Genomic DNA, 21,917 nt, shown 5'->3' with positions numbered 1-21,917 from the left:
CAACTACCCGCCCATAATCTCGTGCCCGCGCTTTTCACTCTGCCTCCACCGTTATGCTGCTCCGCTCCTCCCATCGATTTCCTGCTCCAGGGCAAGATGGGAAAGAGGTGACATGGGGTCATCTGGCCAGCGCTTGCGCAGAACGGTGGAGGCAGAGGGGAAAGCGCGGGCACGAGATTATGGGTGGGTACTTGCTGATGAAAAATCACAGTGCCGCCCATAATTCACGCCTGCGCAACGCGCCACCAGTGGTCACAGTGCACAGTCCCGCTAGAGTGGTACGGCGCATGCGCAAGACCTCGGGCACACTGGGCGGCGTCCTGAGGTATGAAATTGAGCGATGGGGACAACGTAAAGCAACAGGAGGCAGACTAACGGACACCAGACAGCCCGCCCCCGTGTACGATTAACAAGATTTGCATACAAAAAGGAACCACTTTATAAAGTATTTATTTTCGTCTAAAAGGGGGCACAATAACAGGAACCTTGCTAGAATGCAGCCCAGGAGGTGCAGAAGGGGAATCTTTAAGGTTTAGTGCAAAATTTCTTCTGACACGTGCCCTTTAAAGGGGATGGTTCACTCATTTTTTTTTTTTTTTATTTTCTCTAAGTTGTACTTACCATTACAGGTCTTTTCTTCATTGGCTTCTATTTCCAATTCTGGCACTGAGCGGCGCTATCCTGCACGCTCAGTGCCTGTCACATGACCCCCTGGTGCTGTGGCCGCTACTATCCTCTTACGTCCCGTCAATTCCGGGCTCTCAAACTTGACGGGTACGTCACAGGATGCTGGCGCCACTCACACTGACTGGGCTGTGGGCGGACGCACGTCACAGCCCAGCATCGAGGGGAGGATCCGGAGGATGGCACAGTGTGGAGCGGTGGCGTCCGGCAGATGGTGAGGCACGGGGCGCCTGTGTGGCGTACAGGGGGGGGGGGTTCTTCAGCTGAAATCCCCCCTGTCACGTAAGTATCTCATCACTCTCTCCACCCGCCCACTCTGCTGCAATGTCAGGAGAGCGGGCGGTGTCGGGCGGTGTGATCATGTGCGCTCCTCCCAGCAGCACTACAGGACGCAGCAAGACACTGACAAGCTGGTCCCATGCAGCACCGCATGTGTCAGAGCAGAGCATGTCACCGTTCTGCTCTGTCACCTGTCCTGCTGCATGGGACCAACGGTCTCCACTCTGTCACCTGCACCAGAAGTCAGAGTGGAGCAAGTTGGTGACAGAGCACCTCCCCCCCCCCCCCTCTCTCTTCTTACCCCCCCTCTCTCTTCTTACCCCCCCCTCTCTCTTCTTACCCCCCTCTCTCTTCTTCTCCCCCCTCTCTTCTTCTCCCCCCTCTCTTCTTCTCCCCCCTCTCTCTTCTTCTCCCCCCTCTCTCTTCTTCTCCCCCCCTCTCTCTTCTTCTCCCCCCCTCTCTCTTCTTCTCCCCCCCTCTCTCTTCTTCTCCCCCCCTCTCTCTTCTTCTCCCCCCCTCTCTCTTCTTCTCCCCCCTCTCTCTCTTCTTCTCCCCCCCTCTCTCTCTTCTTCTCCCCCCTCTCTCTCTTCTCCCCCCCCCTCTCTCTCTTCTCCCCCCCTCTCTCTCTCTTCTTCTCCCCCCCTCTCTCTCTCTTCTTCTCCCCCCCTCTCTCTCTCTTCTTCTCCCCCCCTCTCTCTCTCTTCTTCTCCCCCCCCTCTCTCTCTCTTCTTCTCCCCCCCTCTCTCTCTCTTCTTCTCCCCCCCTCTCTCTCTCTTCTTCTCCCCCCTCTCTCTCTTCTTCTCCCCCCCTCTCTCTCTTCTTCTCCCCCCCTCTCTCTCTTCTTCTCCCCCCCTCTCTCTCTTCTTCTCCCCCCCTCTCTCTCTTCTCCCCCCCTCTCTCTCTCTTCTCCCCCCCTCTCTCTCTCTTCTTCTCCCCCCCTCTCTCTCTCTTCTTCTCCCCCCCCTCTCTCTCTCTTCTTCTCCCCCTCTCTCTCTCTTCTTCTCCCCCTCTCTCTCTCTTCTTCTTCTCCCCCTCTCTCTCTCTCCTTCTCCCCCCCTCCCTCTCTCTCTCCTTCTCCCCCCCTCCCTCTCTCTCTTCTTCTCCCCCCCTCCCTCTCTCTCTTCTTCTCCCCCCCCTCTCTCTCTCTCTTCTTCTCCCCCCCTCTCTCTCTTCTTCTCCCCCCCTCTCTCTCTCTTCTTCTCCCCCCCTCTCTCTCTCTTCTTCTCCCCCTCTCTCTCTCTCTTCTTCTCCCCCCCTCTCTCTCTCTTCTTCTCCCCCCCTCTCTCTCTCTTCTTCTCCCCCCCTCTCTCTCTCTTCTTCTCCCCCCCTCTCTCTCTCTTCTTCTCCCCCCCTCTCTCTCTCTTCTTCTCCCCCCCTCTCTCTCTCTTCTTCTCCCCCCCTCTCTCTCTCTTCTTCTCCCCCCCTCTCTCTCTCTCTCTCTTCTTCTCCCCCCCTCTCTCTCTCTCTCTCTCTTCTTCTCCCCCCCCCTCTCTCTCTCTCTCTCTTCTTCTCCCCCCCCCCTCTCTCTCTCTCTCTCTTCTTCTCCCCCCCCCTCTCTCTCTCTCTCTCTCTCTCTTCTTCTCCCCCCCTCTCTCTCTCTCTCTTCTTCTCCCCCCCTCTCTCTCTCTCTCTCTCTCTCTTCTTCTCCCCCCCCTCTCTCTCTCTCTCTCTCTTCTTCTCCCCCCTCTCTCTCTCTCTCTTCTTCTCCCCCCTCTCTCTCTCTCTTCTTCTCCCCCCCCTCCCTCTCTCTCTTCTTCTCCCCCCCCTCCCTCTCTCTCTTCTCCCCCCCTCTCTCTCTCTTCTTCTCCCCCCCTCTCTCTCTCTTCTTCTCCCCCCCTCTCTCTCTCTTCTTCTCCCCCCCTCTCTCTCTCTTCTTCTCCCCCTCTCTCTCTCTCTCTTCTTCTCCCCCTCTCTCTCTCTCTCTCTCTTCTTCTCCCCCCCTCTCTCTCTCTTCTTCTCCCCCCCTCTCTCTCTCTTCTTCTCCCCCCCCTCTCTCTCTTCTTCTCCCCCCCCTCTCTCTCTTCTTCTCCCCCTCTCTCTCTCTCTTCTTCTCCCCCCCTCTCTCTCTCTTCTTCTCCCCCCCCCTCTCTCTCTCTTCTTCTCCCCCCCCCTCTCTCTCTCTTCTTCTCCCCCCCCCTCTCTCTCTCTTCTTCTCCCCCCCCCTCTCTCTCTCTTCTTCTCCCCCCCCCCTCTCTCTCTCTCTTCTTCTCCCCCCCCCCTCTCTCTCTCTTCTTCTCCCCCCCCCCTCTCTCTCTCTCTTCTTCCCCCCCCCTCTCTTTCTCTTCTTCTCCCCCCCTCTCTCTCTCTTCTTCTCCCCCCCCCCTCTCTCGCTCTTCTTCTCCCCCCCCTCTCTCGCTCTTCTTCCTCCCCCCCCCTCTCTCGCTCTTCTTCTCTCCCCCCCCCTCTCTCTCTCTTCTTCTCTCCCCCCCCTCTCTCTCTCTTCTTCTCTCCCCCCCCTCTCTCTCTCTTCTTCTCTCCCCCCCCTCTCTCTCTCTTCTTCTCTCCCCCCCCTCTCTCTCTCTTCTTCTCTCCCCCCCCTCTCTCTCTCTTCTTCTCTCCCCCCCCTCTCTCTCTCTTCTTCTCCCCCCCCCTCTCTCTCTTCTTCTCCTCATCCCTCATCTCCTCCTCATCCCTCATCATCCTCATCCCTCATCATCCTCATCCCTCATCATCCTCATCCCTCATCATCCTCATCCCTCATCATCCTCATCCCTCATCATCCTCATCCCTCATCATCCTCATCCCTCATCATCAAGAATCTCGGGCTTTATACCAGCTGGTAAAACATAGCTGGCATTAACCCCTTATTACCCAGTCTGCCACCAGGGCCACTGGAAGAGTTGGTACAGCACCAGATGATGGCGCTTCTATGAAAGCGCCATTTTCTGGGGCGGCTGTGGACTGCAATTCGCAGCAGAGGCGCCCAGAAACCTCGGGCTTACCTGTGCTGCGGATTCCAATCCCCAGCTGCCTAGTTGTACCCGGCTGGACACAAAAATATGGCGAAGCCCACGTCATTTGTTTTTTAATTATTTCATGAAATAATTAAAAAAATACGGGCTTTCCTATATTTTTGGTTCCCAGCCGGGTACAAATAGGCAGCTGGGGGTTGGGGGCAGCCCGTACCTGGCTAGCGTACAAAAAATATGGCGGAGCCCACATAGTTTTTTTAAAACAGCTTTTAGGCAAAACCCTTTTATTTTTTTTATATATATATATTATTAAAGAAAAAAAGGCTTCCCTGGATTTTCCATTGCCAGTGAAGGTAACACCAAGCAGCGGGGGTTAGCATCCAGTAGCTGCTTGGGTTACCCTCAGCAATAGAAAATGCAGCGGGAGCCCACATCTTCTTTTTTTTTTTTTTTTTTTTTTTTTTAATTTTTTAAAAAAAAAAAAAAAATCGACATGGGCTTCGCCCATAGAGCACCGGGGCATTTTACTGCTCATTCATCCCTACTCCTGACCACAGCGCCAGCAGAACAAGTAATCAGATGGCTCCAGTGTCGGCCGATTGCTTGTTCTGTGTCCCCCTGCATCCGTGTGCGGGCTGTGAGGTCACCTGAGTTCAGTCCAGCACTGGAATCAGCTGATCTGAACTCCAGCCCGCACACGCTGCGATGGATGCAGGGGGACACAGAACAAGTAAGGTCTAAGCCACACGGCAAGAAAAAAAGTGTGAGTGGAGTGCGATAAAACATTGCATTCCATTCGGACCAATATTAGCCTGTGTGTCAGCGCACATGAGCAATTATTTTCTCAGCCCTAATTGGACCAAGAAAACAATCGCAGCATACTGCAATTGTAATGCAAGACTATTCCTCTTTTACCCATTGAAGTGTATGGGGTGAGAGAAAAATCGCACTGCACTTGCGGTACATCGGTGTACCGCAAGTGCAGAGCGAGAATCGCAATAGCCTACTACGGACAAGAGAGGGAGAGAAATTCCTCCCACCCCTCCTGAGTGCCGGACCGCCCCCCGCAGCTGAGGTCTGCTCGCACAGTCGGACCTCAGTCGCAGGGACACACGCATGACACTCGGCTCTGCTGTACTGAGCATGAGCCGAGTGTTATGCGAGGGGATCGCAGTAATCCCTGTGTGGCCCCAGCCTAATCGGCTAACACTTGTCAGCTGATCTGAAATCCTGTACACACAGCCCGCACATGGTCACATGTGATCGGCAGCAGGCAGTGACTGCTGTTAAGGCTACATTCACATGACCGTTCCGTTTTTGCAGGCTGCAAAAAACAGTCCTTTCTTTTTCACAGATGCATCCGTGTGACATTTTGCGTACCGCAAAAAACGGAAGCAGCAAGAAAGATAAATAGATGAGTAGATATAGATATAGAGAGAGCGATAGAGGGATGGATGGATGAATGAATGAATAAATGAATAGAGGGATAGATAGAAGAGAAAGACATATATAATGTCCCACCTCCCTGCATATTCTAAGCTGGCACCCTTTTGTGACTTTCATGTGGCACGAAGGTGCTTAGCCTTGTATTTAGCCAAAAAATAAATAATAAAAAAAAATGACGTGGGGTCCCCCCTATCTTTTGTAGCCAGCTAGGGTAAAGCAGACAGGTGCAGCCTACAAACCACAGCTGGCAACTTCACCTTGGCTGGTAATCCAAAACAGAGGGCACCCCACGCTATTATTTTAAATTAAACAACTTAAAACAAAAAACACGGAGTCTTTCCCCCCCCCCCCCCCTCTCCACCCCCTCCAAATTGGATCACCAGCCAAGGTAAAGCGGACAGCTGTGGTCTGGTATTCTCAGACTAGGTAGGTCCACCGTTATTGGACACTCCCCAGCCTAAAAATAGCAGGCTGCAGCCGCCCCAGAGGTGGCGCATCCATTAGATGCGCCAATTCTGGTGTTTCTCCCCAACTCATCCCGTTGCCCTGGTGCGGTGGCAAACGGGGTAATATATGGGGTTGCTACCAGGTGTGTAATGTCACCTGGCATCAAGCCCTGGGGTTAGTGATGTTAGGCGTGTATCAGATACTCGACATCACTACCCAAAAAATAGACAACAAACACATTTTTATTTGAAAAAACACTGCCCAATACATTCCCTCTTTCACCAATTTATTTAAAAGAAAAACAAATCCAGGTCTGGTTTAATCCAAGGGGGTCCCACGACGATCCATACCATAGTCAATGTCCCAGTCAATGAAGAACAGAATGTTCCCTATTGGCTGGGAGAGCCGTGCAGTGACCTGAGCTAACATCAATAGGTCAGCCCAGGTCACTGCAGGGCACGAGTGCTGCTGTCAGGAGATCAGCGATCATCGCAGGTAATGTACCTCGCTAACCTCCTGACAGCAGCGCTGTCACTGAGTTCAATGACCGCCGCCTTCACAAACCAAGTATCGTGAGCAGCCCGAGATGTCACCACTAGTCACAGTCTTGGGTCGACAGGGAGAGGTGATGTAACAAGTGGCGGGCATAGAAGGCATTGACGACCGCTGACGTCAGGAGTGCAGGACTTCATCACCGCAGGTAATGAACTTACTAACCTCCTGAAGGTAGCGCTTGTCATCCCTGCGGCTGCTGACACTGCAGTGCGGGCAGCTGGGGCTGGAGCGGGACACACTGCATGGGTACCCAACGGAAGTCACATGGAAGTGCTTCTGTGGTGCTTCCGGGAATTTTGCGGGCCCATTGACTTCTATTGAGTCACGGTTCGTTATTACGGAACAGAATAGGACATGTTCCATAATAACGGAGCGGACATACGGCATCCGATGTGGGTTTTTTTGTAGGATCGGATGCACATGGAGATGCTACCGTGTGCCATCCAATCCTACACAAAAGACATTGAAAAGATGGTCCTGTCCGTGGGTCCGCAAAAAAAACAGGAACTGACCAGGACAAACGGAACGGTCATGTGAATGAGCCCACCTGCAGCTATTGCAGCGTGTGCGGGCTGTGAGATCAAAAGTCAGCTGACTCCAGCGCCGGCCGATAAATTCTGTGTCCCGCTGCAGAAGGATCCGGTAAAATAACGGTTGCATGCGCTGCACATTTAATCCACAGGATCCAGTCATATGCGGTTTGCGGTTGTTTGCCTACGCTGATGTGAAAGTAGCCTGCAAAATGCATGCCACACGAATGATACAGACGACACACAGACTAGGCAAGAGGGAAAAAAAGCAATCTTATCACCCCTTCATTTTTTTTCCCCAATTTTTTTCACATGTTCCGCCGGCTAATAATCATAATTTCTGTACACACGCAGAGACACAGACACACACGCACACACACTCTATATGAGAACAAGCTGAAGATAGCTGCTTTCTTCCCCTGGTTGTGCAGAGCTGCTGCTGTCTCTGTGTGATTGCTCTCAGTGCATCCACAGGGAAGAGGCAGGGAGGAGACTTTGGGTGGAGAGCAGAGTGGGTGTGTTAGATAATTTAGGCACAGCCCTAGAGCCGCAAAGAATTATGGGAGTTGTAGGAACTGAACCCAGGAAGTTAGAAGAGAGATTAACCCCATCAGAGCTGGAGCCAGCAATGAGGATGTGCTGCTAGTGCACAATAAAAGGTAATATAGCTGAAAAATCATGATAGATGTGTGGAGAGACATATATCAGCAAGATTTATCAGAAAAAAAAAAATCAGTTTTGGTAACTGGACAACTTCTTTAATGTGCAGGTCTGAGAGTAGCCTTGGACAGCTGTAGTTCTAACTAGCAGCTTCTTTCTGTGCGAATGTCAGCTTGGTTTACCCTCGTACTTTTTGGATATTTATGTGGTTTCGTAAGTTTACACCTTTTGATGACTATGATTGTCATAAGAATTACTGAATATATAGATATTACTATGTGTCTACTTATTTCAGGCTTTTGTGTATGGTAAATTAGTTGGAAGGTATAATACTGTGAAGGAGTACTTGGTATGCCACAGCTTATTTCTTTGTCTACAAATTGTAGAAGTACCTGCCTTGGTCATAGGCTTACATTAGTCTAGTACAGCCCTCTGTCTGTCTGGCTCATGTATGTCAGCATAGAGCACTTTAACCCTTCACCCCGGGTGATTTTCCGTTTGTTTTTTTTTCCCGCTCCACTTCTTCCAAGAGCCGTAACTTTTTTTTATTTTTCTGTCAATCTTCCCATATGAGGGCTTGATTTTTGCAGGATGAGTTCTACTTTTAAATGAAACCATAAGTTTTACCATATAGCGTACTGGAAAACGGCAAAAAAAATTCCAAGTGCAAAAAAAAATTGCAAAAAAATAGTGCAATTGGATGATTGGTTTTGAGATATTATTCATTTTGGTCTCTATATGGTAAAACTGACATGTCAGTGTGATGCCTCAGGTCGGTACGAGTTCGTAGCTACCAAATATGTATAGGTTTTCTTTTATCTAAGGCAGACCTGGGCAAGGGGTGGGCTGCATTCGGCCCGCCTACTGTCTGTGACCGACGTTCCTGTCTTAGCTCAGAGTTGGAGGCATGGGCTGATCTACGATGTTATGCCTCAGCCCCGCTCTCACGGCCTGGAACTATGTATCCCGCAGTGCAGTCACAAGCAGCTGCCACACCCCCTCTTGCTGCCAGTCATGCCCCCTCTGGATGCTGGCCACAGTCTCTGGATGCCTTCCATGGTATCTATGCTGCTGGCCACGCCCCTCATGCGATCATCCACGCCCTCTTAATGCTGGACACACACACACACACACACACACACACACACACACACACACACACACACACACACTCTCTCCTCAGATGCCTTCCTTGTCCCCTCTTGCTGCTCGCTCGATGCTGGCCATGCCCCCTTTGCCTGCCCCTTCTACCCGGGATCCTCACACGTGACCAGCTCATCTCCACAGCGGCCACTTCAAAAACGTATGTTCTGCAACTGAGGTAAGTGCACCAGTAGCAGCAGGGAGAGTGCAGAGTGCCTGCAGGAGAGGGGAGCAGCACTTGTCTTCTCAGGTCCCCCCTGTGCCTGCAATAGAAGAAGCAGACACACAGGGGACTCAGAAGGCAGCCAGAGGAGCCCTCAGGCTCTGCTGCTGCAGTGCTGCCTGCCTATGCCCTCAGCGTCTTCCAGTGCTTCCAGCCTGTGCACTCAGCACCCCCAGGGTCGGCATGTCTGCTCCACAGGCCGCCAGGGTCGGCATGTCTGCTCCACAGGCCGCCAGGGTCGGCATGTCTGCTCCACAGGCCGCCAGGGTCGGCATGTCTGCTCCACAGGCCGCCAGGGTCGGCATGTCTGCTCCACAGGCCGCCAGGGTCGGCATGTCTGCTCCACAGGCCGCCAGGGTCGGCATGTCTGCTCCACAGGCCCTAGTAATGTGTATGCCCCCTACTGACCTCCATATTTTAATTGAATCTTTGTATTGTTTACCTTACTGTTTTTTGTTTATGATGAGATAGTGTGTGTATATATACAGTGCCTACAAGTAGTATTTAACCCCCTGCAGATTTAGCAGGTTTGATAAGATGCAAATAAATTAGAGCCTGCAAACTTCAAACAAGAGCAGGATTTATTAACAGATGCATAAATCTTACAAACCAACAAGTTATGTTGCTCAGTTAAATTTTAATACATTTTCAGCATAAAAGTGTGGGTCAATTATTATTCAACCCTTAGGTTTAATATTTTGTGGAATAACCCTTGTTTGCAATTACAGCTAATAATCGTCTTTTATAAGACCTGATCAGGCCGGCACAGGTCTTTGGAGTTATCTGGGCCCACTCCTCCATGCAGATCTTCTCCAAGTTATCTAGGTTCTTTGGGTGTCTCATGTGGACTTTAATCTTGAGCTCCTTCCACAAGTTTACAATTGGGTTAAGGTCAGGAGACTGACTAGGCCACTGCAACACCTTGATTTTTTTCCCTCTTGAACCAGGCCTTGGTTTTCTTGGCTGTGTGCTTTGGATCGTCATCTTGTTGGAAGATGAAATGACGACCCATCTTAAGATCCTTGATGGAGGAGCGGAGGTTCTTGGCCAAAATCTCCAGGTAGGCCGTGCTATCCATCTTCCCATGGATGCGGACCAGATGGCCAGGCCCCTTGGCTGAGAAACAGCCCCACAGCATGATGCTGCCACCACCATGCTTGACTGTAGGGATGGTATTCTTGGGGTCGTATGCAGTGCCATCCAGTCTCCAAACGTCACGTGTGTGGTTGGCACCAAAGATCTCGATCTTGGTCTCATCAGACCAGAGAACCTTAAACCAGTCTGTCTCAGAGTCCTCCAAGTGATCATGAGCAAACTGTAGACGAGCCTTGACATGACGCTTTGAAAGTAAAGGTACCTTACGGGCTCGTCTGGAACGGAGACCATTGCGGTGGAGTACGTTACTTATGGTATTGACTGAAACCAATGTCCCCACTGCCATGAGATCTTCCCGGAGCTCCTTCCTTGTTGTCCTTGGGTTAGCCTTGACTCTTCGGACAAGCCTGGCCTCGGCACGGGTGGAAACTTTCAAAGGCTGTCCAGGCCGTGGAAGGCTAACAGTAGTTCCATAAGCCTTCCACTTCCGGATGATGCTCCCAACAGTGGAAACAGGTAGGCCCAACTCCTTGGAAAGGGTTTTGTACCCCTTGCCAGCCTTGTGACCCTCCACGATCTTGTCTCTGATGGCCTTGGAATGCTCCTTTTGTCTTTCCCATGTTGACCAAGTATGAGTGCTGTTCACAAGTTTGGGGAGGGTCTTAATTAGTCAGAAAAGGCTGGAAAAAGAGATAATTAATCCAAACATGTGAAGCTCATTGTTCTTTGTGCCTGAAATACTTCTTAATACTTTAGGGGAACCAACCAAACAGAATTCTTGTGGTTTGAGGGGTTGAATAATAAATTACCCTCTGAATAAACTTTTCACAATTTAAAAAAAATAATAAAATAAATAAATAACATTCTTTTTTGCTGCAGTGCATTTCACACTTCCAGGCTGATCTACAGTCCAAATGTCACAATGCCAAGTTAATTCCGAATGTGTAAACCTGCTAAATCTGCAGGGGGTTGAATACTACTTGTAGGCACTGTACTATATACAGTATTGGGTACAACTGAGTTAATTATACTAGTCCTGCCCTCTAAAACCATCCCAATTTCTCATGCGGCCCCATGGGAAAATTAATTGCCCACCCCTGATCTAAAGGGTTAAAAAAAAAAATCAGAAATTTGTCCCAAAAAAAGCTCACTTTTGGCGCTATTTTCCGTGATCCGTAGCGTTCTCATTTTTCAGGATCTATGGCTCAGTGACTGCTTATTGTTTGCGTTTTGAGCTGACGTTTTTACCGGTACCATTTTTGCACAGATGCTATGTGTTGATCACTTGGTATCGCATATTGCGCAAAATTTCCGGCAACCAAAAAAACCCGTAATTTTGGCATTTGGAGATTTGTTGCCGCTAAGCTGTCTACCGATGAGATTAATTGATTTTTTATTTTGATAGCATTTGTAAACGTGACGATACCAAGTCTGTGTTAATTATATTTTCAACCCTTTTAATTATCACTGGGGTGAATGGGGGTGTTTTGAACCTTTTTAGGTTTAATTTTTTTTTTTTTTTATTTCACTAGGCCCTATAGTGGACTATAAGGCTATGTGTCCACGGTAGAATGTACCTGGGGACTTTTCTGCCTGAAAATCCGCGGGTGCGGATTTGCCGCGGATTTTGATGCGGATTTTTTTTTTTTTTTTTCTTTTTCCCATTCTATACCCAAATCCGCACCAAAATTCGCAACAAACAATTGACATGCTGCAGATTTTTCCGCATCAAAATCCGCGGAAAATCCGCAGCGGAAAAATCCGCAGCATGGACACAGCATTTCCAAAATGCCATTGAAATGGCTTGGAAGTGCCGCTGCTGCAGATTTTCGGCAAATCCGCGGCAAAATCCGCGGTAAATCCGCAGCGTGGGCACATAGCCTAACAATCAGCAGTCTGATCGCTCATTCTTCCTTGTAGATCAGAGCAGCATTGTTGCTCTGATCTGCACAAAAGCAGCTCTCATCTCACACAAGGCCCTCTGCCGGCTGTGAGAGGAACCGACTCATTATAGCCGCAAGAGTTATCACATGACCCTGTGCTACCATGGCGACCATCGGATCCACGTGATCACATCATGTGACTTCCGATGGAGGCGGGTAAGTGAATGCTTACCGCGACCCGCTATTGCATCGCGCTGTGACATTTTCACAACGCAATCTAAGGGGTTAACAGGCGCAAGTGGGAAGCAAATCCACTGTTCAAATCAGCGGACATGTGCAGCGATCGCTGCCGGTGGCAGCAGGCAGGGGTTAACCGGACACGATCCATGACTTACCCAGTACGTCATGTGTCGAAGAGTTGGGGGGTCCAAAGGCTGAAGAAATTTTCAACTAAATCCCCATCTATTTAGTGCTGTAATCTAAACTAATTTTCTAATATGCTTGCATTAAAAATTCTCTACCGTTCCCTAACTGCACTAACTTGCATAGTATTTTTTTTTTTCCCTACCTTCTGTGGGATGACCCTTTGTTGGAGAATCCCAGTGCATGCCCAGCCACCGAAATGAGCAGCGCTGATAATATTTTATTTCAGTGAGGGGGCAGAGGCTATGGCAGTGATCGCAGACTCTGCCCCCTGATGATGCTTTGTTTGCATATTCCAGCATGCAGTGGGATTCTCAAACGAAGCACCATCATACAGGAAGTAGGGAAAAGAAATACTATAGCAGTTATTGTTCAGTAGCAAAGGAACGGTAGGGAATTTTTAATGTAAGCGTATTAGAAATTTAGTTTTAAATTATGGCACTAAATAGCTAAACATTTTTTTTTTTTTTTGGTCTTTGTACCACCACTTTAAGGTATTTTATGGCATAGTAGATGTAGTAATGTGAAGAGAGCCTTAAACAAAAAGCAGCATGCTACATACAGTGGTGTAGCTTTGGGTGAGACAGGTGTTAAAGTCTATGGGGGCACATAGTTTCACCTCCGTTCCTCCACGCTGCCCCCAATGTATATGATTGGCGCTTACAACCGCTGCTTCTTCTAGGAGTGTCTGCCTGCCCAATTCCTCTCACACAAACCATATAGAGCAACTATTGATATGTTTTTTTCTTATGTTATTTTTAGGTTATGAAATGACTGGGATCAGACTGTCCATCAGAGCCTTCAGAAACTTGCACTTTTATTCAAGCTCTTGTCAGAGGCCACCATCACTCACGTATAGCTCTGCCCAATGCATCAGATGGTGGACACAATGTAGGCAGCTATCAAACTGTGCTGACTACAGACAGCAGATCATCGGTTTACGGCACACAAACTCCAATGGATTTTTGTCTACTTCTCCTTTGAAACCATTTCTGGATGCTGTGAGGCATAAAGGGAAGAAAAGTCAAAAACGGAACAAGACCCATGCATCTCAAGACGATGATGATGAAGATGAAGAAGAGGTGGATCCAGAAGATGTCAGTGATTACGAAGATGAGCATATGGAAGACCCCAACATACCAAAAGACTATAAAGACTTAGAAAAAGCTGTGCAGTCATTTCGTTTTGATGTGGTACTCACGGCTGGATTAGACACGTCTCGGAAGTAAGTGTTACGTCTTATCACTTTATCAGAAAGTCCTTAGTTTCCTAAATGGTGGGTCTAAGGCTGGGGCCACACGAGCACTACTACGAGTGCATCGCATGACCCTCAAATCCCGCTTTGCTCTGAGTGTAAGCCAAGTGTCATGTCACTGTGATGCGATCCTGCGGAGGACAGGGAGGGCGCTGCGGAGGAGAGGGAGGGATTAATCTCCCGATCTCCTCCATTATCAGCTGATTGCATATATCGCACTGCACTCCGCTGTAATGTGAGTGCAATGTGATGTTTCTCTTGCATCCATAGACTTCTATGGGTGCAAGACAAAACAAATCAGATTCCACCCACAGTCCGAAGGCCATACGAAGTCCACAGGGTTTGGAGATGGAACATCCCAGCTCCATATAATTTTGTGGTGGTTCTTGCCTGCTGCAGCGCTGCACCCCGTTCGCTCCAGTGAGATTGGTAACTGATATCTTAAAGCAGTTGGCCACTTTCTGTGTTAGTGCAGCTTTGCTCAGCAGCACTTACAGGGGTTTTCCCCACAAACAAAGTTCATTTAATCAATAGATCTTAGAATAACAATAAGTTCCACATTTCGATGTGTTTTTAAAAAAAAAAAAAAAAAAAAGTCCCTGTGCTGAGATCTTATATATGTGCCCTTGCTATGTGCTGTGTAATGGCCATGTCTAACTGTATAGCTGTGTAATGGCCATGTCTGACTGTATAGCTGTGTAATGGCCATGTCTGACTGTATAGGGTCTGATCATATCACATCTCCTGGGCCAGGTAGGACGCACAAGAGTATAAAGACATTACATCACATGATCCTAGTAAGGTAATCTTTTTGTGAGGTAAAACATTTCCTTGGCTTTTTTTTTTAAATGTTTTTCCCCCATGAATGAATTCTTTTCAATTCTGTGCTGTATTGTCTGTATCTTCAGAAGCCCGAGCTGGCTACAATATATTGGACCCTACACTGGCGTATTTGCAATTTTCTCTATGCAGCATCTGTTTATTCCTCAAACGTCCATGAATCATCACTACACCTGTACATGAATTCCCAGAGGAGTGTAATTTCCAAAATGGGGTCACTTGAAGGGAGTTTCTGTTGTTCTGGTTCTTGGGGGGTTCTGCATATGGAGTCTACAAACTATTCTTGGAAAATATTCGCCCTGCCGTGTGACCAGTTTGTGGCCAGTTCTATTTATTTTCCCTTGTGAAAATGTAAAATCTGGGGCTAAATCTACATTTTAGTGGTAAAAATGTAATTATTTTTTTCTTTACTGCCCAATAGTGTAAAATCTTGTGAAACACCTGTGGTGGCAATATGCTCTTTGCAGCCCTAGATGAATTTATGAATTTATTTAGGCGTATAATTTGTAAAATGGGGTCAATTATGGGGGGGGGGGAAAGGGGGGGGGGGGGGGGGTTTGCTGTTATAGCACCTCAGAGGCTCTGCTATTATGCCAAGGCACCCGCAAAGCATTCCAGGAAAATCTGACTTTAATATGGCGCTCCTTCCCTTCCAAGCTTTGCACTGTGGTGGATAAGTACCATATATTTCGGATAAGATACACTTTTCCTCCCAAAAATGTGGGAGGAAAATGAGGGGTGAGTCTTAAAATCTGAAAATAGCTTTACCAGGGGGCCTGTCTGTGCGGCGACAGTTTGCGTGCAGGTGGCAGCCAGGTGCCTGTCTGTGACGGCTGCCTCTCTGTGCCGGTGGGCGGGCGGGCGGCCTGCTGGCTGCCACTCTGAGTGTGGGCGGCTGTGCGGCAGGTTTCCCGGTGTGTCCGCGGTCCCAGTTTCAAATGATGGCACCAGGAGTCAGCGCGTGCACAGATGGAGCCCTTGGATGAGCGCTCCATCTACACATGCGCCGCTCCAGGCACCATCATTTGAACCAGGACCGCGGACAGATTGGGACACTCACCCACTGCTGCTGCCACTACTCACTTGCCACCACGGACCCGCCGTGGCATCCAGCACAACCTTTGCTTCCTGTGACCCCTGCTTCACCACCACTGCTGCCCTCCTCCGGTAAGGCAACACCGGAGTATAAGACGGACATTTTTAATTTTTTTTACCTTTTATTTTTATCTCTAAATTTGGGGTTCGTCTTATAATCCGGTGCGTCTTATAAAGCGAAAAATACGGTAGTTTCTGCCCACATTTCTTCGTACTCAGGAGAAATCTCATAACAAATTGTATGGTCCGCTTTCTCCCATTAGCTCTTTTGAAAGTTAAAAACGTGAGGTTAAAACGACATTTTAGTGGAAAAAATGTTGTTTTTTTTTTTTCATTTTGACAGCCCACTGCTATATAATTCTGTGAATCACCTGTGAGTTTAAAATGATTACTACAACCCTAAATGAGTTCCTCTAGGGTTGTAGTTTCCAAAATGGGGTCACTTGTGGCAGTTTCTGCTGTTTTGGCATCTCAGGGGCTCTTCAAATGTGTCATGGTGCTATTCTAACAAAACTTGTTCTCCAAAAGTCAAATAGCGCTTCTTCCCCTCTGAGGCCTGCTGTGTGTGCCCAAACAAAAAAATTGCATAACAAATTGTGTCCGTTTTCATCTGTTACCCATGTGAAAATGAGAAATTTGGGGTTAAATCACCATTTTCAAGGAAAAAGTGTAAGCATTCAGCAGCCACTATTATAAAGTTCTGTAAAGCACTTATGACTTTAAGATGCTCATTCGACCACTAGATAAATCCTTCAAAGGGTGTAGTTTCAAAAAAAGGAGACACTTGGGGGGGCTCCTTTCCTTCCAAACCCTGCCGTGTTCCGAAACAGAAGTTTTCAACTACATATCTCTGTACTCAGGAGAATTGCACAAAAAATTGTTCGTCAGTCTCCTTTTAACCTTGTGAAAATAAAACATTTGAGGCTAAAGCAACATTTTAATTTAAAAAAAAAAAATGTAATTTTTCATTTTTTTTTTTTCTTCTGGTTTGCATTAAATATCAGCACCTGATGAGTGAACAAACTTTTTCAATGCAGTTGTAAATAGTTCGAGGTGTCCAGTTTTTTAAATGGGGTCTTTTGTGGGTTTTCTGTCATATAAGCCCCTCAAAGTCAGAATTGAAGGCCCTAAAATTATACAGTAGATTTTGTAAGTTGATTGAAAAAGAAGGGAATTTTGTTACTTACCGTAAATTCCTTTTCTTCTAGCTCTTATTGGGAGACCCAGACGATTGGGGTATAGCTACTGCCTCCGGAGGCCACACAAAGCACTACACTAAAAAGTGCAAGGCCCCTCCCCTTCTGGCTATACCCCCCCGTGGTATCACGGGTTCTCCAGTTTTAGTGCCAAAGCAAGAAGGAGGAAGCCAATAACTGGTTTAAACAAATTAACTCCGAATAACGTCGGAGAACTGAAAAAACCGTTCAACATGAACAACATGTGTACCCGCAAACAACAAAAACATCCCGAAGGACAACAGGGCGGGTGCTGGGTCTCCCAATAAGAGCTAGAAGAAAAGGAATTTACGGTAAGTAACAAAATTCCCTTCTTCTTCAGCGCTCTATTGGGAGACCCAGACGATTGGGACGTCCAAAAGCTGTCCCTGGGTGGGTAAAGAAATACCTCATGTTAGGGCTGCAAAACAGCCCTCCCCTACGGGGGTGTCACTGCCGCCTGCAGGACTCTTCTACCTAAGCTGGCATCCGCCGAAGCATAGGTATGCACCTGATAATGCTTGGTGAAAGTGTGCAGACTGGACCAGGTAGCTGCCTGGTACACTTGTTGAGCCGAAGCCTGGTGTCGTAATGCCCAGGACGCACCCACGGCTCTGGTTGAGTGGGCTTTTAGCCCTGAAGGAACCGGAAGCCCCGCAGAACGGTAGGCCTCTAGAATTGGTTCTTTGATCCATCGAGCCAGGGTGGCTTTAGAAGCCTGCAACCCCTTGCGCGGACCAGCGACAAGGACAAAAAGTGCATCGGAATGGCGCATGGGCGCCGTGCGGGAAATGTAGAGTCTGAGTGCTCTCACCAGATCTAACAAACGTAAGTCCTTTTCATACCGGTGAACCGGATGAGGACAAAAGGAAGGCAAGGATATATCCTGATTAAGATGAAATGAGGATACGACCTTAGGGAGAAACTCCGGAATGGGGCGCAGCACTACCTTGTCCTGGTGGAACACCAGGAAGGGAGCCTTGGATGACAGAGCTGCCAGCTCAGACACTCGCCGAAGCGATGTGATCGCAACGAGAAACGCCACCTTCTGTGACAGGCGAGAAAGGAAACTTCCTTCAGAGGCTCGAAAGGCGGCTTCTGGAGAGCAACTAATACCCTGTTGAGATCCCATGGATCTAACGGCCGCTTGTACGGGGGTACGATATGACAGACCCCCTGTAGGAACGTGCGCACCTTAGAAAGACGTGCTAGACGCTTCTGAAAAAACACGGATAGTGCCGAGACTTCCCCCTTAAGGAAGCCGAGCGACAAGCCCTTTTCTAACCCCGATTGCAGGAAGGAAAGAAAAGTAGGCAATGCAAATGGCCACTCCCTGAGCCGAGCACCAGGTTAAGAAAATCTTCCACGTTCTGTGGTAGATCTTAGCAGAGGTGGACTTCCTAGCCTGTTTCATGGTGGCAACGACCCCTTGGGATAATCCTGAAGACGCTAGGATCCAGGACTCAATGGCCACACAGTCAGGTTCAGGGCCGCAGAATTCCGATGGAAAAACGGCCCTTGGGACAGTAAGTCTGGCCAGCCTGGTAGTGACCACGGTCGGCCGACCGTGAGATGCCACAGATCCGGGTACCACGATCTCCTCGGCCAGTCTGGGGCGACGAGTATGACGCGGCTGCAATCGGATCTGATTTTTTGCGCAGTACTCTGGGCAAGAGTGCCAGAGGTGGAAACACATATGTGAGCCGGAACTGCGACCAATCTTGCACTAAGGCGTCTGCCGCCAGAGCCATCTGCTCGGTGGGGAGGTGGGGCCGTTCTGAAGAATGGAGTCGGAGGACGAGAACAGAACACTGTCCTGTGCACGTAAGCACAATGTCCGTCACCCACCGGTCTGTGACCTGTGGCAGCTAAATGTCGCCAAAGGCGGGGGAGTCTGCCATCAACCGCGGATGCGGAGAGAGAGAGAGAGCGGAGAGTCATGAGGAGACCGCCTTGGTAGCGGTTCCTCCGGCTGCCTTCCTTGGGCGTGATTGAGCCCGGCCGGAATCTGAGCCCGTCTGAGGTTTTGTAGCCCTTTTGCACGAGGACAATTGGGACCTGCCCGAGCTTGGGAAGGACCGAAACCTCGACTGTACTTTTAGGACAGCATTAATAGGGTAAGTCGCAGTGCAGACATTGCGGAGTTACGGACGCCTCTGCGGTACAGATGTACATGTGCTCAAGGCCAGCTGCGCAAGAACAGCTGAAAAGGTTAGGTTGCCTATACGGCTGTGAATGCCGGAGCAACCGACACGCCGATAGCCTCCTAGACAGATTTCAACCAGAGTCCATCTGTCTGTGAATGGCATCTTTAAGTGAAGCCCCATCTCCAGTGCAACTATGGCTCTAGACGCAAGCCTGGAGATTGGAGAATCCACCTTTGGACCCTGGGTCCAGCGCTTGACCACGTCAGGGGAAAAGGGATAACGTGTATCTTAAAAACGTTTGGAGAAGACGCTTATCTGGTAAGCGTGGTGTTTCTGGACTGCTTCTCTGAAGTCAGCGTGGCCAGAAAAATACTCAATATCCGTTTGAGATACTGAAAAGGGACTTCTCCTGCTGTGAAGCTGACTCCTCCACTGGGGGAGCTGAGGGAGAAAGATCCAACCTTCCATTGATGGACGCTATAGGATCATTCCGTATGGCGTTACCATCCGGTGTATCCGGATTGATAGCGATGTCAGGATCAAAGTCCTGGAGAGCTGCCTTATCATACAGAGAGTCCTCCTGGGACCCCCCCGTTCCAAATGAGGTTGGTCAGGACGATTGCCCATGGCCTGTCTGGACTGCAAGTCTCTATCTTATGACAATATATCTGTCGAAACTGCAACTCCGTCCCTGTCCTTGGACAGGGATGACAGGTGGTTTCTTTGGCCACGACTAGTAGAGACCCCGGCAGACGAAGTGCTAGAGACCCCGGCAGACGAAGTGCTACAGGGGAGCATGCACACAATGGGACGGTGTCATGAACAGCATCCCATGTAGTAAAAACAGCACTGAAAATCTGTGTTGCTTTTTTTGCCGCTGCCGACTAGCCATCTAGAAGTATATAGCCAAGATTGGTGACCGTACAGTGCAATGTATAGCATACAAGCATAAAGTACAAATGAACACTGCAGCACATGCAATACAAGCAGCATAGAAGCCTGTGCCCTGGCACCTCTGCTCTTCTGCTGCTGTAGACTAGTCATCTAGGGGAATATAGCCCAGAAGAGTGACCATACAGTGCAATGTATAGCATACAAGCACAAGTACAAATGCACACTGCAGCCCATGCAATACAAGCAGCATAGAAAAAAACCTGTGCCCCAGCACCCTTGGTTTTCTGCTGCTGTAGTCTAGCCATTCCAGGAGAATATAGCTAAGACTAGCGACTGTACAGTGCAGTGTATAGCATACAAGCATAAACACAAATGAACACTTCAGTACGTGCAATACAAGCAGCCTAGAAAGCCTGTGCCTTAGCACACCTGCTTTCCTGCTGCTGATGTGTCGCTCTCCAAGCGGGCATATAGCGACCTATGCAGTTAAAATACACATGTACACACTGCAGTATATATTGGGGTCAGCACTATGTGTGCCGCTTACCGCCCGCCTATAAGCGGGTGTATGGTCGCCACCGTCCTGCCTGGTTGCCGAAAGTCCGAGCTCGGACTGCAGTAATGGCTGCCGGCGTCTTCCCCAGCTCGTGTGAGGAGGGGCGGGCCGTGGGCGTGCCCCAAGTCAGAGCGGGAATCCGGCGTCCGACAGTGTGCAGTGAGAGGGCTGGAGCATGTAAATAAGGCTCCAGCCCTCGGCGCTGCTGATTGCTCAGCGTCTGTCCCCTTCCCTGAGTGACAGGGAGGGGGCGGGAACGAAGCGGCACTAGGCCGCAGAAGCCGGGGACTGGATTTATAAGCGCCGCCGCCGTAAAAGCGCGGTCGGCGCCCAGTCCCCGGCGAACTACAAGTCCCAGCCGCGCCGCCGCTCCCGGAGCGTCCGGCGCGGTAGTTCCCAATACACAAAGTCACTCAGCAAAGCTGCAGTGACTGTAACCCTTTACTGTCCCCGGCGCACTAGCACACCCAGCAAGTCTGGATTGTGCTGTCCCTGTGTGTACGGGGACACAGAGTACCTGTAATGGTGCAGGGCCATGTCCCTGAACGGTACTCCAGCTCCGTATCCAGCAGGTTCAAATGGGTCTGTGGATGGAGCCCGGCGTCAGAGCTTTGAGGCCGGCAGGATCCCACTTCCTCAGAGCCCCCCAGGGGGATGTGGAAGGAAAGCAGCATGTGGGCTCCAGCCTCCGTACCAGCAATAGGTACCTCAACCTTACAACACCATCAACGGGTGAGAAGGGAGCATGCTGGGGGCCCTATATGGGCCCTCTTTTCTTCCATCCGAAATAGTCAGCAGCTACTGCTGACTAAAATCTGTGGAGCTATGCATGGATGTCTGACCTCCTTCGCACAAAGCTTGAAAACTGGAGAACCCGTGATACCACGGGGGGGTATAGCCAGAAGGGGAGGGGCCTTGCACTTTTTAGTGTAGTGCTTTGTGTGGCCTCCGGAGGCAGTAGCTATACCCCAATCGTCTGGGTCTCCCAATAGAGCGCTGAAGAAATGAGAAATTGCTTTTAAAATTGTAACCCTTTTTAACATCCTACCCACCCAAAAAGTCTTGGTTAATAAATTACAATTACCACAGGTCTCCTATTTTCTGTGGTATGACCATCTGTTTTAACTCCTTCACCACCTAGGCTGACCAGGACTAATCTTACATTTCTGACAAATATCCCTTTCTGTGGTAATAACTCTGGAACGCTTCAACGTATCCCAATGATTCTGGATTGTTTTGGGGTTTGTTTGTTTTTTTTGTTTGACATATTGTACTTCATGATAGTTGGTAAATTTTAGTTGATATGATTTGCATTCAAAATGAAATATGGCAAAAAAGCGAACATTTTGCAATTTTCAAACTTTGAATTTTTGTGTCCTTAAAGGGGTATTCCCATCTCCAAGATCCTATAGATCCTAATATGTAGAAGGTGAAATAATAATATTAGCAAATATCTCCAATTAGAAATGTAGTAAAGTTTTTTTTTTTTTTTCTTTTCTCTGATTCACTGTCTCTTATCTCATAAGCAGGGCATTGCAGGACCTTACTATATCTGGTTGTAACCATGGATACCTAAGGTCCTGCAATACCCTCAACATGATGTAAGTGTCAGTGAATGAGAAGAACTATACTACAT

At 49.0% G+C, this 21,917-nt stretch overlaps 1 protein-coding gene across 2 annotated transcripts in view; it reads left to right on the top strand.

Moving 5' to 3' along the window:
• MTRES1 (mitochondrial transcription rescue factor 1) overlaps positions 1-21,917 on the top strand; it is a 48,566-nt gene that overhangs the window by 8,225 nt on the left and 18,424 nt on the right. For both annotated transcript variants that reach the window (XM_075338376.1, XM_075338375.1), the window contains exon 2: positions 13,043-13,505. In XM_075338376.1, the coding sequence (XP_075194491.1) occupies positions 13,051-13,505 (455 nt within the window). In that variant the 5' untranslated portion in view covers positions 13,043-13,050. The remainder of the gene's footprint in view (positions 1-13,042; positions 13,506-21,917) is intronic.

This window comes from Anomaloglossus baeobatrachus, chromosome 3 (genome assembly GCF_048569485.1).
Source record: "Anomaloglossus baeobatrachus isolate aAnoBae1 chromosome 3, aAnoBae1.hap1, whole genome shotgun sequence".
In the NCBI taxonomy this organism is placed as follows: domain Eukaryota; kingdom Metazoa; phylum Chordata; class Amphibia; order Anura; family Aromobatidae; genus Anomaloglossus; species Anomaloglossus baeobatrachus.
The sequence above is the reverse complement of the archived record's forward strand: the minus strand, read 5'-3'. Positions and strand labels throughout refer to the sequence as shown.